The sequence below is a fragment of the Carcharodon carcharias genome, chromosome 5 (assembly GCF_017639515.1).
Source record: "Carcharodon carcharias isolate sCarCar2 chromosome 5, sCarCar2.pri, whole genome shotgun sequence".
In the NCBI taxonomy this organism is placed as follows: Eukaryota; Metazoa; Chordata; class Chondrichthyes; order Lamniformes; family Lamnidae; genus Carcharodon; species Carcharodon carcharias.
Genome location: NC_054471.1, coordinates 84,823,619 through 84,845,952, shown reverse-complemented (window position 1 = coordinate 84,845,952; position 22,334 = coordinate 84,823,619). Strand labels below are relative to the sequence as shown.

At 42.7% G+C, this 22,334-nt stretch overlaps 1 protein-coding gene across 2 annotated transcripts in view; it reads right to left on the bottom strand.

Annotated features, from left to right (window-relative positions):
* Window positions 1-22,334, bottom strand: part of smap1 (small ArfGAP 1) — a 338,415-nt gene that overhangs the window by 28,572 nt on the left and 287,509 nt on the right. For both annotated transcript variants that reach the window (XM_041188201.1, XM_041188202.1), the window contains one exon: window positions 1,620-1,791. In XM_041188201.1, coding sequence (XP_041044135.1) covers window positions 1,620-1,791 — 172 coding nt within the window. The remainder of the gene's footprint in view (window positions 1-1,619; window positions 1,792-22,334) is intronic.

Genomic DNA, 22,334 nt, shown 5'->3' with positions numbered 1-22,334 from the left:
GCATCTCTGTAATTTCCTTGCAAATTTGTGTCTCTATATCTTTCCCACTAGCTGGTGGCCTATGCAATACACCCAGTACTGTAATGGTACCTCTATTGTTTCTTAACTTTAAATTCAGTCCTTGACCTCTCGAAGACGTCCTCTCTCTCCAGCAGTGTAATATTCTCCTTAATCTGCCACACCTTTTCCTTTCTTTCCTTCTCTATCTCTCTGAAGACCTTGTACCCAGTGCTGTCTTTCTTGGAGTCAGGTCTCCATTATCGCCACAACATCATATTCCTGAGTGGCTATTTGCATCTATGGTTGACCCAACCTTATTTACCACATCATGCATTTGCATACAAGTACTGTAAACCTAATACAAATGAATATACACAGGAACTGGGAGCAAGAGTAGACATAATGTAGACATTGCATTATCTCCTGGTCTGAGCCCAACCAATACCTTACTATTTCTTACTTTAGTCTTATCTGTCTCTCCCAATTCTTTGTGAACCTCATTTAACCTTTCCTGGTTCCCATCACCCTACCTAGTTAGTTTAAACCTAACAGCACAAACAATGCATGGGCATTGGAGCCAGCTCTGTTGAGGGACAACCCATTGGCCATGAATAGGTCCCAACTCCCCCAGAATTGGTCCCCTGGAATCTAAAGCCCTCCCTCTTGTAGTAACTCTCCTGCCACATAGTCATCTGCTTTATCCTCCTGTTTCTATACTCACTAGCACATATTGGCAGGGCGGGGGGCGGGAGATATTACTAACTTTGAGGTCCTGTTTATTAATTTCACTCCTAGGTTGCTAAAATCTGCCTCAGGACCTCTTTCTACCAATGTTGTTGGTTCCAATGTGGACCACAATGGCTGGCTGTTCACCCTCCACCCTCAGAGTGCTCTGCAGCCATATAATGACATCCTTGACCCTGGCATCAGGGAGGCGACATACCATCCTGGAATCACACCTGCTGCTGCAGAAATACCTGTTTGTTCCCCTAACCATCAAACCCCCAATCACTGTTGTTTTTCTAATCTTCCTCCTGTTCCACCATGCAACTGAGCCACCCGTGGTGCCATGAACCATCACTCCAGCAATCAGAACAGAAGACTGGCTGGAGAGTGCAATGCACTCAGGGGATTCCTGCACTATCTTGCCCAGTCCTCCTGGATTGTCTGGCAGTCAGCCGTTCCCTCTCCGCCCACACATCCTTAGGGTGACCACCTCTAGAAATATACTATTCACCAAATTATCTTGCTGATGCACTGCAGTGATGCAAGCTGCCCTCAAGTGCCAAGACCCAGGGCTCAAGGTGGTTCAACTGATGACACTTGCTGCAAATATCGTTGTCCAAGACATGGAAAGTCCTGGAGTTCCTGCTTATAAACTTAAAAATAAGAACATCTTTTCTCTATATAAAAAATGTTATTGCACCGTTCATCTAAGCAATATTAATATATTCTATGTTAAAATATTATAGCAGTGTTTCTGTAATGGAGGATACTTGACACGTTAGAATTCATAACATAAACCATCCTGTTTCTAGTGTACCTAAAAAGCACCACAATCAGGTACTGAGGTATTGAATGCCCAATGCTTTGTATTTTAAGTAGTGCCACTACTATACCTGGAGTGCCTTGTTGTTGTTGCATTGCTCCTGTACCATATAATGATAAGATAGAATCCTTGGACAGTAGTTTCTTAGCAGAGTCATCTGATTTTGTGGTTGGCTCAGTGAAAAGATCAAGATCACCCGCTGCTGCAGATAAGGCTGCTCCTGATAGTTTTGTGGAAGTGGGCTGTGAAGAGAATGTCAAAAGGTGTGAATTACAGAGTCACAGACAAATGCTCTTATCCATCATACCACAGGAAAGTAGGACTCGCAATCAAAAAACAAAAACATTTTCCATGTTCCCATTGAATATTTGCGACATTTTTCAACAGATGGATCTGCAGGAGACATCTCCACATGAATTAAATCTTTTTAGAAAGGGGATCGAGGGATCTTGCTGCATTAAAATATGCCATTGCAGGACCTCTGCTTTTCAAAAAGACCAATTTAAAAATCGATCCAAAGTCTTTATCAATCGAGGCATAGATTACAAAAATAGGGAGGTCATGTTGGAGTTGGAAAGAACCTTGGTGAGGCCACAGCTGCAGTACTGTGTGCAGTTCTGGTCGCCACATTATAGGAAGGATGTGATTGCACTGGAGGGGGTGCAGAGGAGATTCACTAGGTTGTTGTCTGTGAGGAAACATTTAAGTTATGAAGAGAGGTTGGATAGACTTGGGTTGTTTTAATTGGAGCAGGGAAGACTGAGGGGTGACCTGATCGAGGTGTGCAAGATTATGAGGGGCATGGACAGGGTGGATAGGGAACAGCTGTTCCACTTAGTTGCTGGGTCAGTAACGAGGGGACATAAGTTCAAGGTGAGGGGCAGGAGGTTTAGGGGGATGTGAGGAAAACCTTTTTACCCAGAAGATGGTGACAGTCTGGAATGCGCTGCCTGGGAGGGTGGTGAAGGCAGGTTCCCTCACATCCTTTAAAAAGTACCTGGATGAGCACTTGGCACGTCATAACATTCAAAGCTATGGGCCAAGTACTGGTAAATGAGATTAGGTGGGGAGGTCAAGTGTTTCTCATGTGTCGGTACAGACTTGATGGGCCGAAGGGCCTCTTCTGCACTGTGTGATTCTGTGACCGTGAAGCCATTGTTGATTGGTTCACTAATGTCCTTTAGGGAAGGAAATATGTCGTCCTTACCTGTGACCACCATCACCATCCCTGGGTATGTCCTGTCCCACCAGCAGGGCAGAGGTGGCGGCACAGCGGGAAGGAGTTGGCCTGGGAGTCCTCAACATCGACTCCGGACCCAATGAAGTCTTATGGCATCAGGTCAAACATGGACAAGGAAACCTCCTCCTGATTACCATGTACTGCCCTCCCTCAGCTGATGAATCAGTGTTCCTCCATGTTGAACATCACTTGGAGGAAGCACTGAGGGTGGCAAGAGCGCAGAAAGTACTCTGGGTGGGGCACATCTATGTCCCATCACCAGGAGTTGCACCACGACTGACCAAGCTGGCCGAGTCCTGAATCACTGCGGAGATGACGTCCCGTCATTACTTTGAGGGTACTTTTTATTGTGTTGTGTGGCGCTACCACCATGCTAAATAGGATGGATTTCAAACAGATCCAGCAACTCAAGACTGGGCATCCATGAGGCGCTGTGGGCCATCAGCAGCAGAATTGTACTCAAGCACAATCTGTAACCTGATGGCCTGGCATATCCCCCGTTCTACCATTACCATCAAGCCAGGGGATCAACCCTGGTTCAATGAAGAGTGCAGGAGGGAATGCCAGGAGCAGCACCAGGCATACCTAGAAATGAGGTGTCAACATGGCAAAGCTATAAGACAGGACTACTCGCGTGCTAAACAGCATAATCAGCAATTGACAGACAGAGCTAAGAAATCCCACAACCAACGGGTCAGATCTAAGTTCTGCAGTCCTGCCACATCCAGTCGTGACTGGTGGTGGACAACTGAACAACTGACTGGAGGACAAGGCTCCACAAATATCCCCATCCTCAAAGATGGAGGAGCCCAGCACATCAGTGCAAAAGATAAGGCTGTAGCATTTGCACCAATCTTCAGCCAGAAGTGCCTAGTGGATAATCCATCTTGGCCTCCTCTGGAGGCCCCCAGCATCACAGATGCCAATCTTCAGCCAATCTGATTCACTCTACATGATATCAAGAAACGGCTGCAGGCACTGGGACCTGACAATATTCCGACAATAGTACTGAAGACTTGTGCTCCAGAACTTGCCGCGCCCTTAGTCAAGCTGTTCCAGAATAGCTACAACATTGACATCTACCCGGCTATGTGGACAATTGCCCAGGTATGTCTTTTACACAAAAAGAATGTCAAATCCAACCTGGCCAATTACCGCACCATCAGTCTTCTCTCGATCATCAGTAAAGTGATGGAAGGGGTCATCAACAGTGCTATCATGCAGCATTTGCTTAGCAATAACCTGCTCACTGATGCCCAGGTTGGGTTCCACCAGGGCCACTCAGCTCCTGACCTCATTACAACCTTGGTTCAAACATGGACAAATGAGCTAAACTCCCGAGGTGAGGTGAGAGTGCCTGCCCTTGACATCAAGGTCGCACTTGACCAAGTTTGGCATTAAGGAGGCCAAACAAAACTGGAGTCAAAGGGAATCAGGGGGAAACTCTCTGCTGGTTGGAGTCATACCTAGCACAAAGGAAGATGGCTGTGGGTGTTTGTTGTCAGTCATCTCAGTCCCAGGACATCACTGCAGGAGTTCCTCAGGGTAGTGTCCTCGACCCAACCATCTTCAGCTGCTTCATCAATGATCTTCCTTCCATCATAAGGTCAGAAGTGAGAATGTTTGCTGATGATTGCACATTGTTCAACACCATTCACGACTACTCAGATACTGAAGCAGTCCATTTCCAAATGCAGCAAGACCTGGACATTATCTAAGCTTGGGCTGACAAGTGGCAAGTAACAGTTGCGCCACACAATGACCATCTCCAGCAAGAGAGAATCTAACCATCACCCCTTGATGTTCAATGGCATTACCATCACTAACAATGGAGGTTACCATTGACCAGAAACTGAACTGGACTAGCCATATAAATTCTGTGGCTACAAGTGCAGGTCAGAGGCTAGGAATTGTGTGACGAGTAAATCACCTCCTGACTCCCTAAAGCCTGTCCAGCATCTACAAGGCACAAATTAGGAGTGTGATGAAATACTCCCCACTTGCCTGGATGAGTACAACTCCTACGAGACTCAAGAAGCTTGACACCATCCGGGACAAAGTAGTCCGCTTGATTGGCACCACATCCACAAACATTCACTCCCTCTACCACCAGCACACCATAGCAGCAGTGCGTACCATCTACAAGATGCACTGCAGAAATTCACCAAGGCTCCTTAGACAGCACCTTCCAAACCCACGACCACTACCATCTCGAAGGACAAGGGCAGCAGATGGATGGGGACACCACCACCTGGAAGTTTCCCTCCAAGTCACTCACCATCCTGATTTGGAAACATATCACCGTCCCTTTACTGTCGCTGGGTCAAAGTCCTGGAACTCCCTTCCTAACAACACTGTGGGTGTACCTACACCACATGGACTGCAGCAGTTCAAGAAGACAGCTCACCACCACCAGCTCAAGGGCAACCAGGGATAGGCAATAAATGATGGCCCAGCTAGCAAAGCCCACAGCCCATTAATGAATTAAAAAAAAACTAGTAATTTCCTAACAATGAGTTACAGCCTTTTGAAGTGGGAAGCAAGGGGAAATGCACTAAGTGCCAAGGTCATCGGTTAATTAAAAAGTCAGCAAGCAAAGTAGCTCAACTCCTGAGCAACAATTCTAGATCTTTTGGGGATATAGCTACAGGTTCCCATTTGCCTGATGTCACCAGCTTGAGGAGATTCAAATTGGGGAAAAAACACAATGAGTTTGTAAACTAATTGAGATAACAGTTCAGCATTTTCAAATACATGGAGCCAAACATTAATCTTCCAGTAAGAATCCTTTTGAGAAGAATGCAGCAGCCTGACCTGATGTAATGAGCACAACAATGCTCTTTGTGAGAGAATTATTCCCAAGTCAACTATTCCCTAAATAATCAAAGTACTCAGGAAATTCAAGTCATTATGAAGTTTGCTCAAAATATAGTAATGCTTTACCATGACATTTTAGGACATGAAAATCACCAAATGTAGAGAATTGTTGAAAATACTCAATTTCCTGCATTCTGTGAACAAACAGAAAACAGCTTTAATATACTTGTATTTTGGTGTAAATGTGTTGGAAGATGCAGAAATTCTCTTAATTTTGGCTTGTATTACAGTTCAAAGTTTTAAAGAAAGAATGTGTGTGAAGATGAGTCAGCTTTGCTTTTTGTATGTAACCAATTAACTTGTTAGATTAATAGGTTATTATAGTTCTGGGAACTCAACCTGCCACCCCACTCTCCATTAGCAAATGTCTGAAAAGTGTAATGAGATGGAATGGAACGAGAACCTTGAAGCAGATGATTATCAAGTCACATTGCTGCAGCAATTACCACAGGTTACATTCTTAAAGAACACAATTTTAAAACAAGTCAATAAAACACAGCCAGCTATTAAGGAGAAACGCCTTGAAGTTACTGGCCCAATTCCAAGAGCAAGTGCCTTGTAGTGGGTGGATCCCAAAGGAATGCTGGGAACCTAGTAGGTACAGTGGTCTTTGTATATTTTCACATTAAAGATAAATTGTTCCTCATGCGAATATTTTCAAATGTCCCGGAAGATTTTTTCGGAAACCTCTAACTTGCAAGAGGCATCAATTTTTCACTGTCCCTGGCATCTGCATCCATCATCAGTAACGACTGGGATGGGAGGAATGCATGTATTATCCAGCCCCACTACTCCGCAGGCCGTACCATTAATTTAAAAGTTTAATTTTCTCACTGAAATAGCCAATTGTCTATTTCCTCAACCAAGCTTCTTACAATAAACTCAGAACGGTTGCTTATTATGAAACAAAACTTCTTTCAACAAGTTGCAACTGGTTAACACAACTGCAATCAGGAAGTATAACTATCTATCTGTTCCTAAAGAATTTCCCCAGCACACACACAAACAAAGGACAAACAGATAAATCTCTCTGCAGAGATGGGCTTTAGAGGACAGGCGTTATAAAATAAACGATAAAGTTTGCAGGGTCTGGACACTTGACCTGGAGTGCCCAGTGGATGTCTGGAAGTTTTCACCAGCTGGTCTCAGTTTTGCAGGTCCAAATCCAGACCAGTTACTCTCTGATGAGGGTTCTCTGGCTACAGGTTGATAGTCACACAAAATTTTAGGCAAGGTAGAGAGCGAGGGGGGGCCAGTTAGGGTAGTCTTCTTTCCTCAGCTTGTTCCCTAACAAGACTGCCTTCAAAACCAGCAGGTTCACAAATTCAGTTTTTTATCTCTCTGCCATATGATTTCCAGCAAGTTACCAACCTTTGCTTTACTTCAGTTTTTTTCTCCATCAATTGAAGTGACTGCTGTTCAAAACAACCAACCAGATTTTCCTCAAATACCATAAAGGTCAGGGGCTTTCTTGGAAGAGGCCTGCTTGTTGACAGTTCCAAGATGAACTTATGACCACCTTTTTAAAAAACATCCCAGGTCAGGATCCAAATATACAGATAATGCCATCTCCTTCCATTTTGTAAAAGAAAAATTCAGTCTTGAGAGATATGATTCTAACATCAGTTAAAATAGTTTGAACTGCAAAACTATTTGCTTTCCTTCCATTTAGGTGCAAAGCATTACAGTCATAAAAGCATTTAAGTATGAGAATGGTACTGAACAAAACAGCAGTGTAAAGTGAGTAGTCAATTTACAGTACTGTGGTCACCGAGATGATGACTGTTCTTGCTTTTATTAAAAATAAAAAATTCCAAGCTGAGTTAATTCCTTTAGTTCACATTGTTCATCTTTTTATTCATTTTTTTTCCATCTTCCACAACCCTCTTAATGTTGCCCACTTAAGCTGGAGCCCAATTGAAACAACAGATGCCAACAACTCTCCCAAGTAATCATTCCTACATGCCCAGATGGAAACTGTCCTCAGACTATTAGACAACCAGGGTGTAGCACAAATGACTCTCTTTGACCAAAGATAATACATGTATTTTCCGTCAGGGGTCATTGGATAGCAATTACTGGCTGTCAAGAAACCTGGTTGATTTTGGTCCTCCTTAGGCCAAAGATATTGGTGTTAATTGTTGTACCCCAATGGCTGTTGCAGCTGGGATCGGTTACCCCTGCATTGACCAGGTGCTGAATATGGGGTCTTCTCTTTTGTATGTCTTAGAACCACACTGGATAGTGCTTTAACACGATAAACAATTATGCACTGTCATCCAAAAAATGTTATTATGCTTTCTTCTGCCACTACGTTTGTGTTTGGGGATGTCACCACTGGAATGATCAAAGGATGTGATGTAATACGACAGAAAATAAATAATATTTTTGCAGTTTTGTGCTCTGCCAGGTCATTGTGGAGCTGTATAAGGTGCCATGGTGTTCTTGAGTACCAACCAACTACACCAGAGTGGTAACACTGCAGGCTTCCCCATGTGGTAAATTATCAATTAAGTCATCAGGGAGAGAGGTCAGGCACAGTAAAATAAATAGCATTTATCACTTCAGACAAACTTCGTGTACCTCCTAAATGGTCATTTCAGAACAACATTAATGGAATCTTGGCAGCACACTACCAAACAACAGTAAAGGCAACTTGAAAAATGTGAAATGGTTCCAGCCATGTATAAAAAGTGCTCAAAACTTTTAATTCCCTCTGCCCATGTTTGTTTTTCATTACACCCGCTCTTGAATCACTCATTTACTCAATAACGGACTTCAAACTTCAGTAAAAGCTGCTCACATCAGAAAGTCCACCTCCCTGAGGACAATTTCTAAAGACACAAATTCAGTATGTAAAACACACAAGTACTGCAATAATATGCAGTTATCTGGCACTCTTGTCAATTGAGGCTGTAAATCAGAAAAAGTTTTAAAACACTCATCAAGCACCTGCTCTCTTCTCAACTCTGTAGAAGATTGACAGAGTAATGAACCATTACTGCAGTACTGAGCTCATCCAGAGTGCATGATTTGGCTGCAGTACTCAGCATTCTCCCCATTTCAATTAATGATGTACTGGGAACAAATAAAAAACAGAACCCCATTCTATGCTTGGTAAAGTGTGGGCCAACCTAACCAACAAGCACCACATGCATCGATTCTAGAACCCTGCTTGTGACAGATCAAACAACGCTGACAAAACATTGTAATTCCAGTATTAGGCACATTGTCCTCAGATTTGATTTGAAGGTTTGCTAACTCAGATGGACAAACCAGGAATTTGCTGTCAAGATTAAAATATTCCCCCTGAATTCCACTGGAATCAGCAAGTTGAATTACAAAGTGGGAGGCTCCACTTCCTTTTGTAGCTTTCCTGAATGCAAAGGAATTACTTCCCAATATATTTACAAATATAAGAGATGAAACATCTATATCTGAAATGTATCAGCAACAAAAATGCTCTCATGTTTACCTAATGCTGATCAAAAAGATGCAATTTCTCCATTGCTGGCACTCTGAACAAACTTAAGTGTTATAATCACACTGATTTTGATGCAGAAATGCTATCTCAGTCTTGAAATTTGCAAAGCTAACAATAAGATTATGAATATGCAACCTTTTAAGCTGAAGACAGGATTCTACAACCTGACTTTAATGTTGTTTGGTATTGAGTCTCTGCTTCTTCGCTACCTCCTATGCAGACAGTAGATGAGTGAAGACAAATATGCGCTGTGCTTTTCTGCCTGTTCATTCACAAGTCCACAACCCAACTAATTTTCATTAAACTTTGACTGAAATGAATTAAATGAATTAAAAAAACATAATCCTAATATATGCAAAAAGGAACTTACACTTGGTTTATATAACGAATTTCATATCAAAAGGTGTGTGTTCTGTCTAACCAGAAGGATGAACAGAAATTGTTAGGCGATTTAGAAAAGGCTGCAGTAACAAACCAAAGGCAGCATCATCAAACTGGCTTGCTGCATAATACAATAATGTCAATGGGCTAGAAGATACCTCATTAGAAAATAGCAATATTTTATTCAAACAGGGCAATGAGCATAGCAAATATATCTACACATTATAAAACAATGATATTATATTATGCATCTCCCTTCACTCATTGTATTCCAAACTGCAGAACTGGGGGGGGGGGGGCGGGGGGAGCAGTGGCATAGTGGTATTATCACTGGACTAGTACTCAGGGTAATTCTCTGGGGACCTGGGTTCAAATCAGTGAAAAATCTGGAATTAAAAGTCTGTTGATGACCATGAAATCATTGTTGGTTGTCATAAAAACCGATCTGGTTCACTGATGTCCTTTAGGGGAGGAAATCTGCCATCCTTACCTGGTCTGGTCTACATGTGACTCCAGGCCCATAATAATGTGGTTGACTCTTAAATGCCCACTGAAATGGCCTAGCAAGCCATTCAGCCATTCAAGCCAGATAGCAACACCCACATCCCATGAATGAATAAAAAAAACTGCAGAGTGGAGAACTGCAAACACGGGGCCCATATTTTGTTCTCAAAATAATACCATCGACCCTATCCCCAAAGTCTGGTGTCTAATGGAGGCCACTGAAGAGATAAAACATGGAAAAGGAAGGTGAGAAAAGTTTTACCACTGGCGATAAGTCAGGAAGGTGAGCAGCTTGGAGGGGAACTTGCAGCTGGAGGTGTTCCCATGTGTCTGCTGCCCTTGTCCTTCTAGATGGTAGCGGTCATGGGTTTGGAACGTACTGCGTAAGGAGCCTTGGTGAGTTTCTGCAGTGCATCTTGTAGATGGTACACACTGCTGCTACTGTGCACCAGTGGTGGAGGGAGAGAATGTGGTGCCAATCAAGTGGGCTGCTTTGTCCTGGATGGTGTCAAGCTTCTTGAGTGTTGTTGGAGCTGCACTCATCCAGGCAAGTGGGGAGAATTCCAACACACTCCTGACTTGTGCCTTGTAGATGGTGGACAGGCTTTGGGGAGTCAGGAGATGAGATACTCGCCGCAGAGTTCTTAGCCTCTGAAATAAAAACAAAATGCTGGAAAAACTCAAGAGGTCTGGCAGCATCTGTGGAGAGAAAGACACAGTTAACGTTTCGAGTGCATATAACTTCTCCTGTTCTGCAGAGCTTAGATCTGATCTGTTGGTTGCAGGTTCGCTTAGCTCTGTCTATCACTTGCTGCTTATGCTGTTAGGCATGCAAGTAGTCCTGTGCTGTAGCTTGACAGGGTTGACACCTCATTTTCAGGTATGTCTGGTGTTGCTCCTGGCATGCACTCCTGCACTCTTCATTGAACTAAGGTTGATGCCCTGGCTTGATGGTAATGGTAGAGTGGAGGATATGCCGGGTGATGAGGTTACAGGTGTGTTCGAGTACAATTCTGCTGCTGTTGATGGCTCACCGTGCCTCATGGTTGCCCAGTTTTGAGTTGCTAGATCTATTCAAAACCTATCCCATTTAGCAGGGTGAGGTGCCACACAACATGATAGAGAGTAGCCTCAATTTGAAGACGGGATTTTGTCTCCACAAGGACTGTGTGGTGGTCATTGCTACCGATACTGTCATGGACAGATGCATCTGCGACAAGCGGATTGAGGATGAGATTAAGTATGTTTTTCCCTCTTGTTGGTTCCCTCACCACCTGCTGCAGATCCAAACTAGCAGTTATGCCCTTTAGGACTCAGCCAGCTCGGTCTGTAGTGGTGCTACTAAGCCACCATTGGGAATGGACACTGAAGTCCCCCACCCAGAGTACATTCTGCGCCCTTGCCACCTTCTGTGTTTCCTCCAAGTGATGTTCAACATGGAGGAGCACTGACTCATCAGCTGAGGGAGGGCAATACATGGTAATCAGCAGGAGGTTTCCTCGCCCATGTTTGACCTGATGCCATGAGACTTCATGGGGTCTGAAGCTGATGTTGAGGACTCCCAGGGCAACTCCCTCCCGACTGTATACCACTGTGCTGCCACCTCTGCTGGGCTTGTCCTGCCGGCGGGATTGGGCATACCCAGGGATGGTTATGGTGGTGTGTGGAACATGATTTGTAAGATAGTCATCCTCATAGAATCATATGTCAGGCTGCTGTTTGACTAGTCTGTGAGGCAGCTCTCCTAATTTTGGCACAAGCCCCCAGGTGTTAGTAAGGAGGACTTTGCAGGGTCGACAGGGCTTCAATAGCAGTTATTGTTTCTGGTGCCTTGGTCGCTGCCGGGTGGTCTGTCCAGTTTCATTCCCTTTTATTAACTTTTTAGTGGTTTGATACAACTGAGTGTCTTGCTCGGCCATTTCAGAGGGCAGTTAAGACTCAACAACACTGCTATGGGTCTGGAGTCACATGTAGGCCAGACCAGCCAGGTAAGGACAACTGATTTTCTTTCCTAAAGGATATTAGTGAGCCAGATGGGTTTTTATGACAATCGACAAAAAGTGGTTGCTAAAGCTACAAATGATTAGCAATTTTATGCAACAGGTAGGAAGAGTTTCCTAACACTTCGGCTGAAGAGTGGAATGCTGTTATCACAAACTGTTATGGCTTGTATACTTCTTTCTAATTGGTTAATATATCATATCTAAACTGTTGTTTCTTAATAAACCATCTTAAAATTACTTATGACCACTCGGCTGCCTATTTAGGTATCTGTGGCCCCAAACACCAGGAAATCTTACAAGACTGAGGGACCAATATGGTTGATGAGCAAAACTTGAGAAAAGAAGAGGTGACAGAGTTCTATGTGGTGATACTTGAAGGTGAGACAGGAGAGCATCGGAAAAGTCAAGCCTGGACATAGCATAGACTGGAATAACAGGTTCAACAGCAGGAGGGTGAGGCAGGTGGGAGATGTGTTAAGAGTTAGAAACAGGTGGTCTTAGGGGTCAATTGGATGTGGATTTAAAACTCAGCTCAGGGTTAGTTAGGATTATCAGGTGCTGTACTGGGCGAGTTGGGGCAGGATTGTGTAGGATCTGTTGTTGCTGAAAGCATTGAAAACGGAAGCAAGAGAACAGTTGACATCTGTATTATAGCAACAATGCTAATCATAGCATCATACATTCAGTTGGGTCAGAAATGAAATGCTTATTGGAACATTTTGAAAAAGTGGCTGCTGAAGCCTCAAATGATTAGCAATTTTATGTAATGCTTGGGATGAAGAGAAAGCATTTGTAAATTTAAGAATCTGCCAGTTTCAGGAATGTCCATACAATGAACGTCGAGAAAATTGCTCATGATTAACATTACTGATAGATTGAGCATTGCAGCCTTTGTAAATGTAATATAAATTACATCAAGAACACGAGGGAAGGGCTTTACATGAATGAAAACTGCATTACCTGCTTTGCAATATCACAATATTATGCTGCTGTAATAAAAAAACCGCATAAGACAACAATGCCAAAATTACTCTCTACCCTCTTGACAAGCCATTATCTATCTAATCTTACTCATTTAATCTCCTGAGGATAATTTTGACAAAGAGTTTCCTCTCCTTGGTAATTGATCAGGATCCCAGGAAATTTTAGCAAGAGTATTTTGGTATTACTACCACCTGAGCAGTTGTTTCAATGCCTCCTTCAGTTCAATAGCACTGCTTTGATACGAGTATCCAATCATCTGTTTCTTCATCTTTTATTAGCCCTGTGAGCTCAGTTGGTAGTACTGAAGTCTAAATCAGAAAGTTGTGGGCTCATGTCCCATTCCAGGACTGGAATACTAAAAAAATCAATGCTGACACTCCAGTACAGTACTGAGGGAATGCTGCACTATCAGAGCTGCCACCTTCCGGATGAGATGATAAATTAAGGTCATGTCAGCTGTCTCGGGTGGAAGTAAAACAGCTTTTGGTACGAGGTCGAAGAAAAGGAAGCTCTTCCCAGTGTCCTGACCAATATTAATCCCTTAACCAACACCACAGAAACAGACTATCTGATCGTTATCATAGTCTGTGGGAGTTTGCTGAGTGCAAATTGGCTGCTGTGTTTCCTACATTACAACTGTGACTGCACATCAAAAGTACTTCATTGGCCCTAAAGCATTTTGAAACATCTGGTGGTTGTGAAAAGTTCAATATAAACCTTAGTATTTTTTTCTTTCATTTTAAATCAAGCCTAAATCAGCTTTGCTAGGGTCTCCTCAGTCAAGTGAGCACATCTTTTAAACCAGTATAATAGATCGTGAAAACTCAATTTCACTGAATACAACAAGAGCGTAAAGTCCTGCAATCTTTTTTAAGGTTTGGTTGACTTTTGCTGAAGGCCGCTGGAACCTCCACCCTATCGTTTTTGGCAATTTAAAAGTGCTTCCTTCTGTGGAAGAGCCTACAGCAAAAATTTCAGGCTTCAAAGCAAAAATGCCTGGCCTGTAATTTTGCTTCTTTCAGACTTTTCTTTTCTCTGACCTTGTGTTGAATCACTGACACTTGGGATAGTTTCTTTAAATTGACAAGTCTGAATCTGTATTCTAAATGAACAAATTTATTTAGAACATCAGGGTTTTGCTGGTAAACTCTCAAATGTGACTGGTGGGGCACATGCCTGTGGGGAATTCGACAGCCTCAATGCCTAACCAAATTACTATTTGATAAAGAAATACTTATTGACCTTCGACTGTTGATTTCCCGTTCATCTACACAGCAGAACCAGTTTGCCACTCTGTACTTCGGTGTTAAAATGCTTATTAAATTGGCTTTCCAGTACTATGGCTCATAATCAAGCTTATACAGTGAATATGCCTTAACAGTTCTAAAAACAATAATAAAAAGATAAAACAAGGACAGTTTTCCAAAGGTAGCAGACTTTAAAAATCAATAGAATCCAAAATGATTTGAAAGACTAAATTGGCATATTAGAAAATCTGTACACAAATTGAATATTTTGCATCAGCCTTCACACTCAATGATGCTCAACTAACAGAACAAAATTATGTTAATAATACTATTATGTTAAAATAAATGAACATATTGTTTAAGATAGAATTAAGAACCTGAAAATAGATGTGGCAGCGAATCCAGATGTTAGACACCTGAGGGCTCTCAGGAAAATGGGAGCGGTGTTGTCAAAGGCTCTTGCCGTATCATTAATAGCTTGTTGGAATTGGGAACTGATCCCCTAATCTAGAAGGCTAATGTAGTTCCAATCTTTATAAAAAGAGATAAGATAGATCAGGGTATATTAGACCCATCAGTTTGTCAGCAATAGTGAAAAGTCTTGAGGGAATCATTCAGGGTGCGCTATCTGAATACTCCAAACTCAGGCGCCTCGTGGCTTTAGAAAGAGGAAGTCGGGTCTTGCTACTGATGCACAGTAGCAATGTGTGCCATCTACAAGATGCACTGCAGGAACTCACCAAGGCTCCTTAAACAGCACCTTCTAAACCCATGGCCGCTAACATCTTGAAAGACAAGGGCAGCGGACGCATGGGAACACCACCATCTGGAAGTTCCGCTCCAAGCCAATCACTATCCTGATTTGGAAATATATCGCCACTCCTCCATGGTCACTGGGTCAAAATCCTGGAAATCCCTCTCTAACAGCACTGTGGGTGTACCTACACCACAGGGACTGCAGCGGTTCAAGGCAGCAGCTCACCACCACCTTCTCAAGGGCAATTATGGATAGGTAAGAAATGCTGGCCTAGCTAGCACCACTCATTTCCCATGAACAAATAAAATAAAATCAAATTTGATAGAATCTTTGAAGAAGTCACAAGTTTGTGAATGAGGGAAACTCAGCAGGCACTGTCTACTTAGACTTTCCAATAGCTTTTGACATGTAACTGTAGAAAAGGCTTCTCTACAAGACAAAACCTCAGGTACAATTACAGCATTGGATTGAGAAGTGGATGAACGGCCTTGGGCAGAAAATTGTTGTAGGTGGATTTGGATCCTGATCACCAGTTGTGTCACAAATGTGTGTTTAAACCATTGATACTTACTATTTTGATTAATGATCCTGATGCTGGGGTAATGATCTGCAAGTTTGCAGGTGAGAGTGTCAGAGTGTACAGGATGCTTGACTACTACAAACTGATCAAGGTACGCTGGGAGATTGGGCCTGTGCCTGGAAAATTATGTTTAACTTTACAAAGTGCAGTGCTATGCACGTGGCAGGACAAATCATGAACATACATAAGCCTTCAGGGAAAAAAATAAAGCCAATGGTGAAAGGCACAGATCTCTAAAGGTCCATGGTTACTGCCATACTACAGCATATAGGTGTTGGGTGCATCTACAGTATATTTCACTAAAGAAGAACACATAGTATTTTATCCATATACAAAAGCTTGGTCTCAGCTAGAATAGTGTTCAGTTTCCTCACATGGTGAGAGAGAGGCACTTTGGAAAGTGTATAGTCTCAAAGAGCGAGATCTCCCGACTTCACAGGAGCGTGGGCATGGGGTGATTTGACTGAGATTTACAAGTTGGTGACAGTGTAGATAGCGAGAAACTGTTTCCATTGGTGAAAGGATCAAGAACCAGAGGGCAATGATTTAAGGTGATTGTTAGGACCTGGAATGCACTGCTCAGAGTCTAGTAGGGTCAATCAAGGTTTTCAAATGGGAATTGGTTTATCTGAAAAGGAAAAACCTGCAAAGTTACAGGGAAAAAGCAGGGGGCTGGCTCTAAATAAATTGTTCCTTCAGCGGGCCAGCACACATGATGCGCCAAATAGTTTCTTTCTGTGCAGTAACCATTCTATGATATCATGAAGGGATTAATGTGTTTGTGTAAGCAATTAGCTTCAACTGAATAGGTAAGGTAGGGCCAAGGGTCATAATCTAGAGCAAAGTAAAGGCAGAATTAGGTTGGAGGTCAGGTTCTTCTCCTGGAGAATAATGCATCTGTAGGACAGGTTGTTTAGTGAACACTGATTCACCAAATTCCTTCATGTAAGAGGGGTACCCGCTTTGGCTGGGATGAGCATCAACTCGTACAAGAGGTAAGTATATTGTATTAATTTGAACCAGAGTGGCCCCTTGAGTTAGTCATGATTGCCTAAAGGAGTCGGAGAGGAATTGTACAAAATTTGGCCTGGGATTTAAAGCTGCCTTTCCACCATTTTCAGGAGATCGCATGGCTTCCGGGTGGGAAGTATCATTTTTTTTTGATTCATTCACAGTAGGCCAAACAGGCAACATCAGCATTTCTGGCCTACTCCTAAATGATAGTGGGCCATCTTCTTCAACTGTTACCATCTACGTTGTGAAGATACTCCCACAGTGCAGTTAGGTTTTGGGTTCCAGAACTTGAACTTAATGACAATAAAGAAAGGCGATATATTTCCAAGTCAGGATGGTGTGTGCTGCCGTTCCATGCATTTGTTACTCTTATTTTTTATAGATGGTAGAGGTCACGGGTTTAGGTGCTGCTGAAGGATTGGTAAGTTGCTGCAATGAATCTCATTAATGGAACACATGCCATGCACTGTGTGTCTGTGGTGGAGGGAGTGAATACTTAAAGTGGTGGATGGGATGCTAATCAAGCAGGTTCTAGGTCCTGGATGGTGTCAAGCCTTCTCGAGTGTTACTGGAGCTGCACTCATCCAGGCAAGTAAAGAGTATTCCATCACACTCCTTGCTTGTGCCTTGGAGGTGGTGGGCAGGCCTTGGGAAGTCAGATGGCGAGGTATTCACTGCAAATTCCTAGCGTCTGAGCTGCTCTTGCAGCCATAGTATTTATATGCTGGTTCAGGAGTCATATAAAGTTGCTGGAAAAAGTAGTAAGCCTGAGGATTGGGAACAGTGTAGAATTCAGCGAAGGAGGACCAAGAGACTGATTAAGAGGGAAAAAATAGAGCATGAGAGTAAACTTGCAAGGGACATAAAAGTGGACTGCATAAGTATGCAAAAAGAAAAAGATTAGTGAAGGCAAATGTAGGTCCTTTACAGCCGGAAAACAGGAGAATTTATAATAACGAACAAGGAAATGGCAGAGCAATCAAATAACTACTTTAGTTCTGCCTTCATGGAGGAAGGCACAAATAACTTCCCAGAAATGTTAGGAGCCAAAGGTCTGGTAAGAAGGAGGAATTGAAGGAAATTAGTATTACTAAAACAATAGTGCTGGAGAAATTAATGGGACTGAAAGTCTATTAATCCCCAGGGCCCGATAATCTACATCCCAGGGTACTAAAGGAGGTGGCCATGGAAATAGTGGATGCGTTGGTCGTCATCTTCCAAAAGTCTGCAGATTCTGGAACAGTCCCGGCAGATCAGAGGGCGGCAAAAGTAACTCCACTACTCAAAAAAAGGAGGGAGAAAACCGTGAATTACAGACCAGTTAACCTGTAGGTAGGGAAAATGCTAGTGTCTATTATTAAGGATGTGATAACAGGACACTTAGAAAATATCAGCAGGATTAGACAAAGTCAACATGGATTTAAGAAAGGGAAATCATGTTTGATAAACCCACTGGAGTTCTTTGATGACGTTACTAGCAGAACAGATAAGGGAGAACCAGCGGATGTGGTGTATTTGGATTTTCAGAAAACCTTTGATAAAGTCCCATGTAAGAGGTTTGTGTGTAAAATTCATGTGGGATTGGGTGTAATACATTGGCTTGGATTCAGAATTGGTTAGCAAACAGGAAACAGAATGTAGGAATAAATTGGCCCTTTTTCAGAGCGGCAACTGGTGACTAGTGGGGTACCACGGGAATCAGAGCTTGGGCCTCAGCTATTCACAATAAATATCAATGATTTGGATGAGGGAACCAAATGTAATATTTCCAAGTTTGCTGACAGCACAAAACTTGGTGGGAATGTGAGCGATGAGGAAGGTGTTAAGAGGCTTCAAAGTGATTTAGACAGGTTGAGTTAATGGGCATATACATGGCAGATGCAGTATTAAATGGATAAGTGTGAAGTCATCCACTTCGGTAGGAAAAACAGAACGGCAGGGAGTATTATTTAAATGGTACTAGATCTTGAAATGTTTATGTCAAAGGGGCCTGGGTGTCCTTGTACACCAAACACTGAAGGCAAGCATGTAGGTGCAGCAAGCAGTAAAGGCGGCAAATGGTATGTTGGCTTTCATTGCGAGAGCTCTGGAGTACAGGAGCAAGGATGTCTTACTGCAGTTGTTGTATACAGACACGGGCTGCTTTAGTATCTGAGGAGTTGTGAGTAGTACTGAATCATCACCATCTTCTTAGGCAGTCCCTCGGGACCAAGGGTGACTTTCTTCCATTCCCAGGTTGTGGGTCCTGAGGTGACAAAAAACTCCAATGTTGGATCTGCACGCTCTGCCACAGGTTGGAGCAGGTCGTGTTTGCTGAGGCGGGTGGGTGGGATGCTCGGATTTTGGTATGCTACTTCCCCTGTTTTCATTTGCACTCCACCTGGGTCTGTCAGAGGTATTCGAAATGGTTGGCACCTTAATGGATGCTCCTCCTCCAGTTTGGCAGTTTTGAGCAAGAGATTCCCACATATCGATGGGGATGTTGCATTTTTTCAGGGAGGCTTTGAGGACGTCCCCGAAACGTTTCCTCTGCCCTCATGGGAGCCACTTGTCGTGACAAAGTTTGGAGTAGTGAGCTTGTTTTGGGAGTCTTGTGTCAGGCTCGCAGTGCTACCTGCCCTCCTGTACGCACCAGAGACATGGACAAAGTACAGCAGATACCTTCAATCCCTGGAGAAATATCACCCGCAATACCTCTGCAAAATCCTGAAAATTCAATAGCAGGATAGGTGCTCCAAGATCTGTACCCTCTCTTAGGCCAACATCCCCAGTACTGTGGCACTGGTTATGGCTAATTAGCTACATTGGGCAGGCCGCATTGTCCACATGCCTGACACAAGATTCCCAATACTGAACACTGAGCAATCATCAGCAAATATCCCCACTTCTAACCTTGAGGGAAGGTCATTGATGAAGCAGTTGGTTTTACCTAGGACACTACCTTGTAGAACTCCTACGGTAATGTCTTGGGACGGAGATAATTGGCCTCCAGCACCCACAATCACCATTACCATCCCTTGTGTTAGGTATAATGCACAAGTGTCAGGGATAGACTGGATGGACCAGGTCATTTCCCTCCATTAGTTTTTGTAGAAATGTATGAAAAAACATGAGGCTATAGTCAGAAATCATTGTAGTCAAATCAAAACAGGGCAAAGGTGAAAGAGAGTGACTTGTTCATAAAGTATAAAGGTTTTTCAAGAAAGAAGTCTGGGTGTTGTGCTGGATAATTTTATCAAACCGCAGCACTTTATTTCTTCATCTCACCATTGGTGGTCATGCTTTGGCCACATGCTTAAATGCTATATTCAAACTCCTCTCCCTCTCCACTTCCCTCCCCTTAACACATTTCATTGTCCAAGCTTTTAGTCATATTTCCTACACTCAGTCTGGATCAGTGACCATGCCTGTGAACTCTTTGAGACAGAAAATCAGGAAAGATGAAGAAAATTAGTTCTGTTTTTGAGAGAATTAGCTTTGGAATAATCTAATTAAGTTCAAGGCTTCGAAAGGGATTTACAAAATTAATCAAAGCAAATTGCTCATTGGTGAAGGGGGTCAATCATTAGTTGATATGAATTTAAAAATTCTTAAAAGAATAATATAGTTGTCAGGTAAATTACTGTCAAAGCATTTAAACAGACAATATAAATGGGTTTAAATAAGTAGAATTGATCATCAAAATCAGATGAAAGATGATGGTCCTGTTGGAGTACTTCTCACAGGGCATTTGGAGCAGCTGCTTCATCAATCACCAATGGGAAGTTCATGCAATCTGCATGAATTAGCATTAAATAGCTCCACCACTCAACTTCAAATCTGCAAATCATTGAGTAAATGATCCCGAATACCCATAAGAAAATCTGTTTACTTTTCTACTGGTCTTTCACACTGTAACCATTTTTGGGATCTTTACATTGATCTATTCACCTTATCAAATCAGAGTTTGAAACAGCTTAACCTGGTTTGTGAAGGCATAAACCTCGCATAAGGTGCAGAACACAACAACTAATCTTTCCCTTCATAAACACTTTCACAGACATGAGCAATTAAAAAGAGTCACATTTTCTCCAGCACAGAAAAGAACAAGTTTCGTAGGGAGATGAGTCATCAAGTTCTGCAGACAGATCTTTAAATTGCTTCTAATTCGGTGCATGGATTTCAATGCATTTCAGTTTCCAAAGAAGCTTCAATTGTTCTCAGTTAATGATGCACGGTTATGCCCAGAATTTGAGAAAGTTGCCACAAGTTTTATAGAATTCAGTTATCCACATACTGATTCCAACATCGTAAAAACTTATTTATTGTGGATAGAACACCAGATTTGCCAGCGACACGCACATCCCATGGAGGTGCATATTTAAATCTAATTGCAGTTGAGATCAGGGATATGGTCTGTCAAATAACTGAATTTAGCTTTGGAGCTGATTTTTATTTGGTCAGTTACCTGCAATATTATTAACCCATATTTTAAAACAACCCTTGGAATGAGGCTTTTTTGTGCAGACTGTATTCTGTGTAAAGATAGTCCCCGTCACTTACAGCTGGTGTCAACACTATGGGCAGAATTTTGCCCTTGGTGGGCGTGTGGGCCCCACCAGCTCGGCGGCGGGCAGACAGCCGATTCCTGCCGTTGAAACAGGGCCCGCCGCCATTTTGAGTGGGCGGGTCAAATAAGGCCTGCCCAACGGCCTTCCCGGCAGGGAGTGCAGGTGGGGGTGGATGGGAAGTCCCCAGCTGTCAAAGTGCGCTCTTTCGCACGCATAGTAAGCTTTACTCAAATGATTAGTGAGTGCACAAAAAACTTAAAAATTAGAAAAATAAAAATATTATTAACATGTCCCTCTCATGTGACAATGTTAATAAAAACGACATAAACCTTATTAAACTTTTTAAAAATGGACATGAAACCTCATGGATGAAGTTTCAGGTATTATCAGGAGCCCGCTGGGGCTCCTGGCCTGCCCGCCAGCCTGAAAGTTGGACAGGCAGGACTCTAATGATCTTAATTTGCCTGTCAATGGCCTTAATTGGCCATTGACAGGTCGGCGGTTGGGCAGCTGATTTCGCTGTCTGCCTGCCTTCCTAAAAATTTAAAGGGACTGGGATGATGTCGGGGGTTCCTCCCGACGTTATTCCGCATCATTTAGCCAGGCCCCCAAATTGCCGACAGGAAAATTCTGTGCTTAAACTGGCAACAATGCCCTGTTAAGAAGTAAAGACAAACCACAGTGAACTTAAGTTTGTGAGTGCAACATTCAACAAAAGAACACAAAGCTCTATCAAGTCATGTCTAGACTCCCTAGCTCTCGTATTGTAGGCGCAAGTATACAGTTCAATATGATGCATAAAATAGGCATTCACAGTGCAACATTTCTAAATGGACAGACGTGGACTATTTTGCAACAGCCACCTTAAATCACTATTTTAAATTAACTTAATATCTTAAAAAATAAAACTATATTTAAGTTCAAGCACTGTTATTTATAATAAAATGGTGCAAGTTTATGCTGCAGTAATTTCTCCTACTTTCGACATGTGGTGGCTGGTACAACCAAATATTTTAAAAGCAGAGGGAATATTCATCTTCCATCTCTCCACTTCTTGCTCTGATTATCAATAACAGTATTTGCAGTACAAGGGAAATGTCACACGTGTCAGGCACTTGAAGCCAGCCTGGAACATTGATAGGGCTGAAAATTCTGGTTTGATAC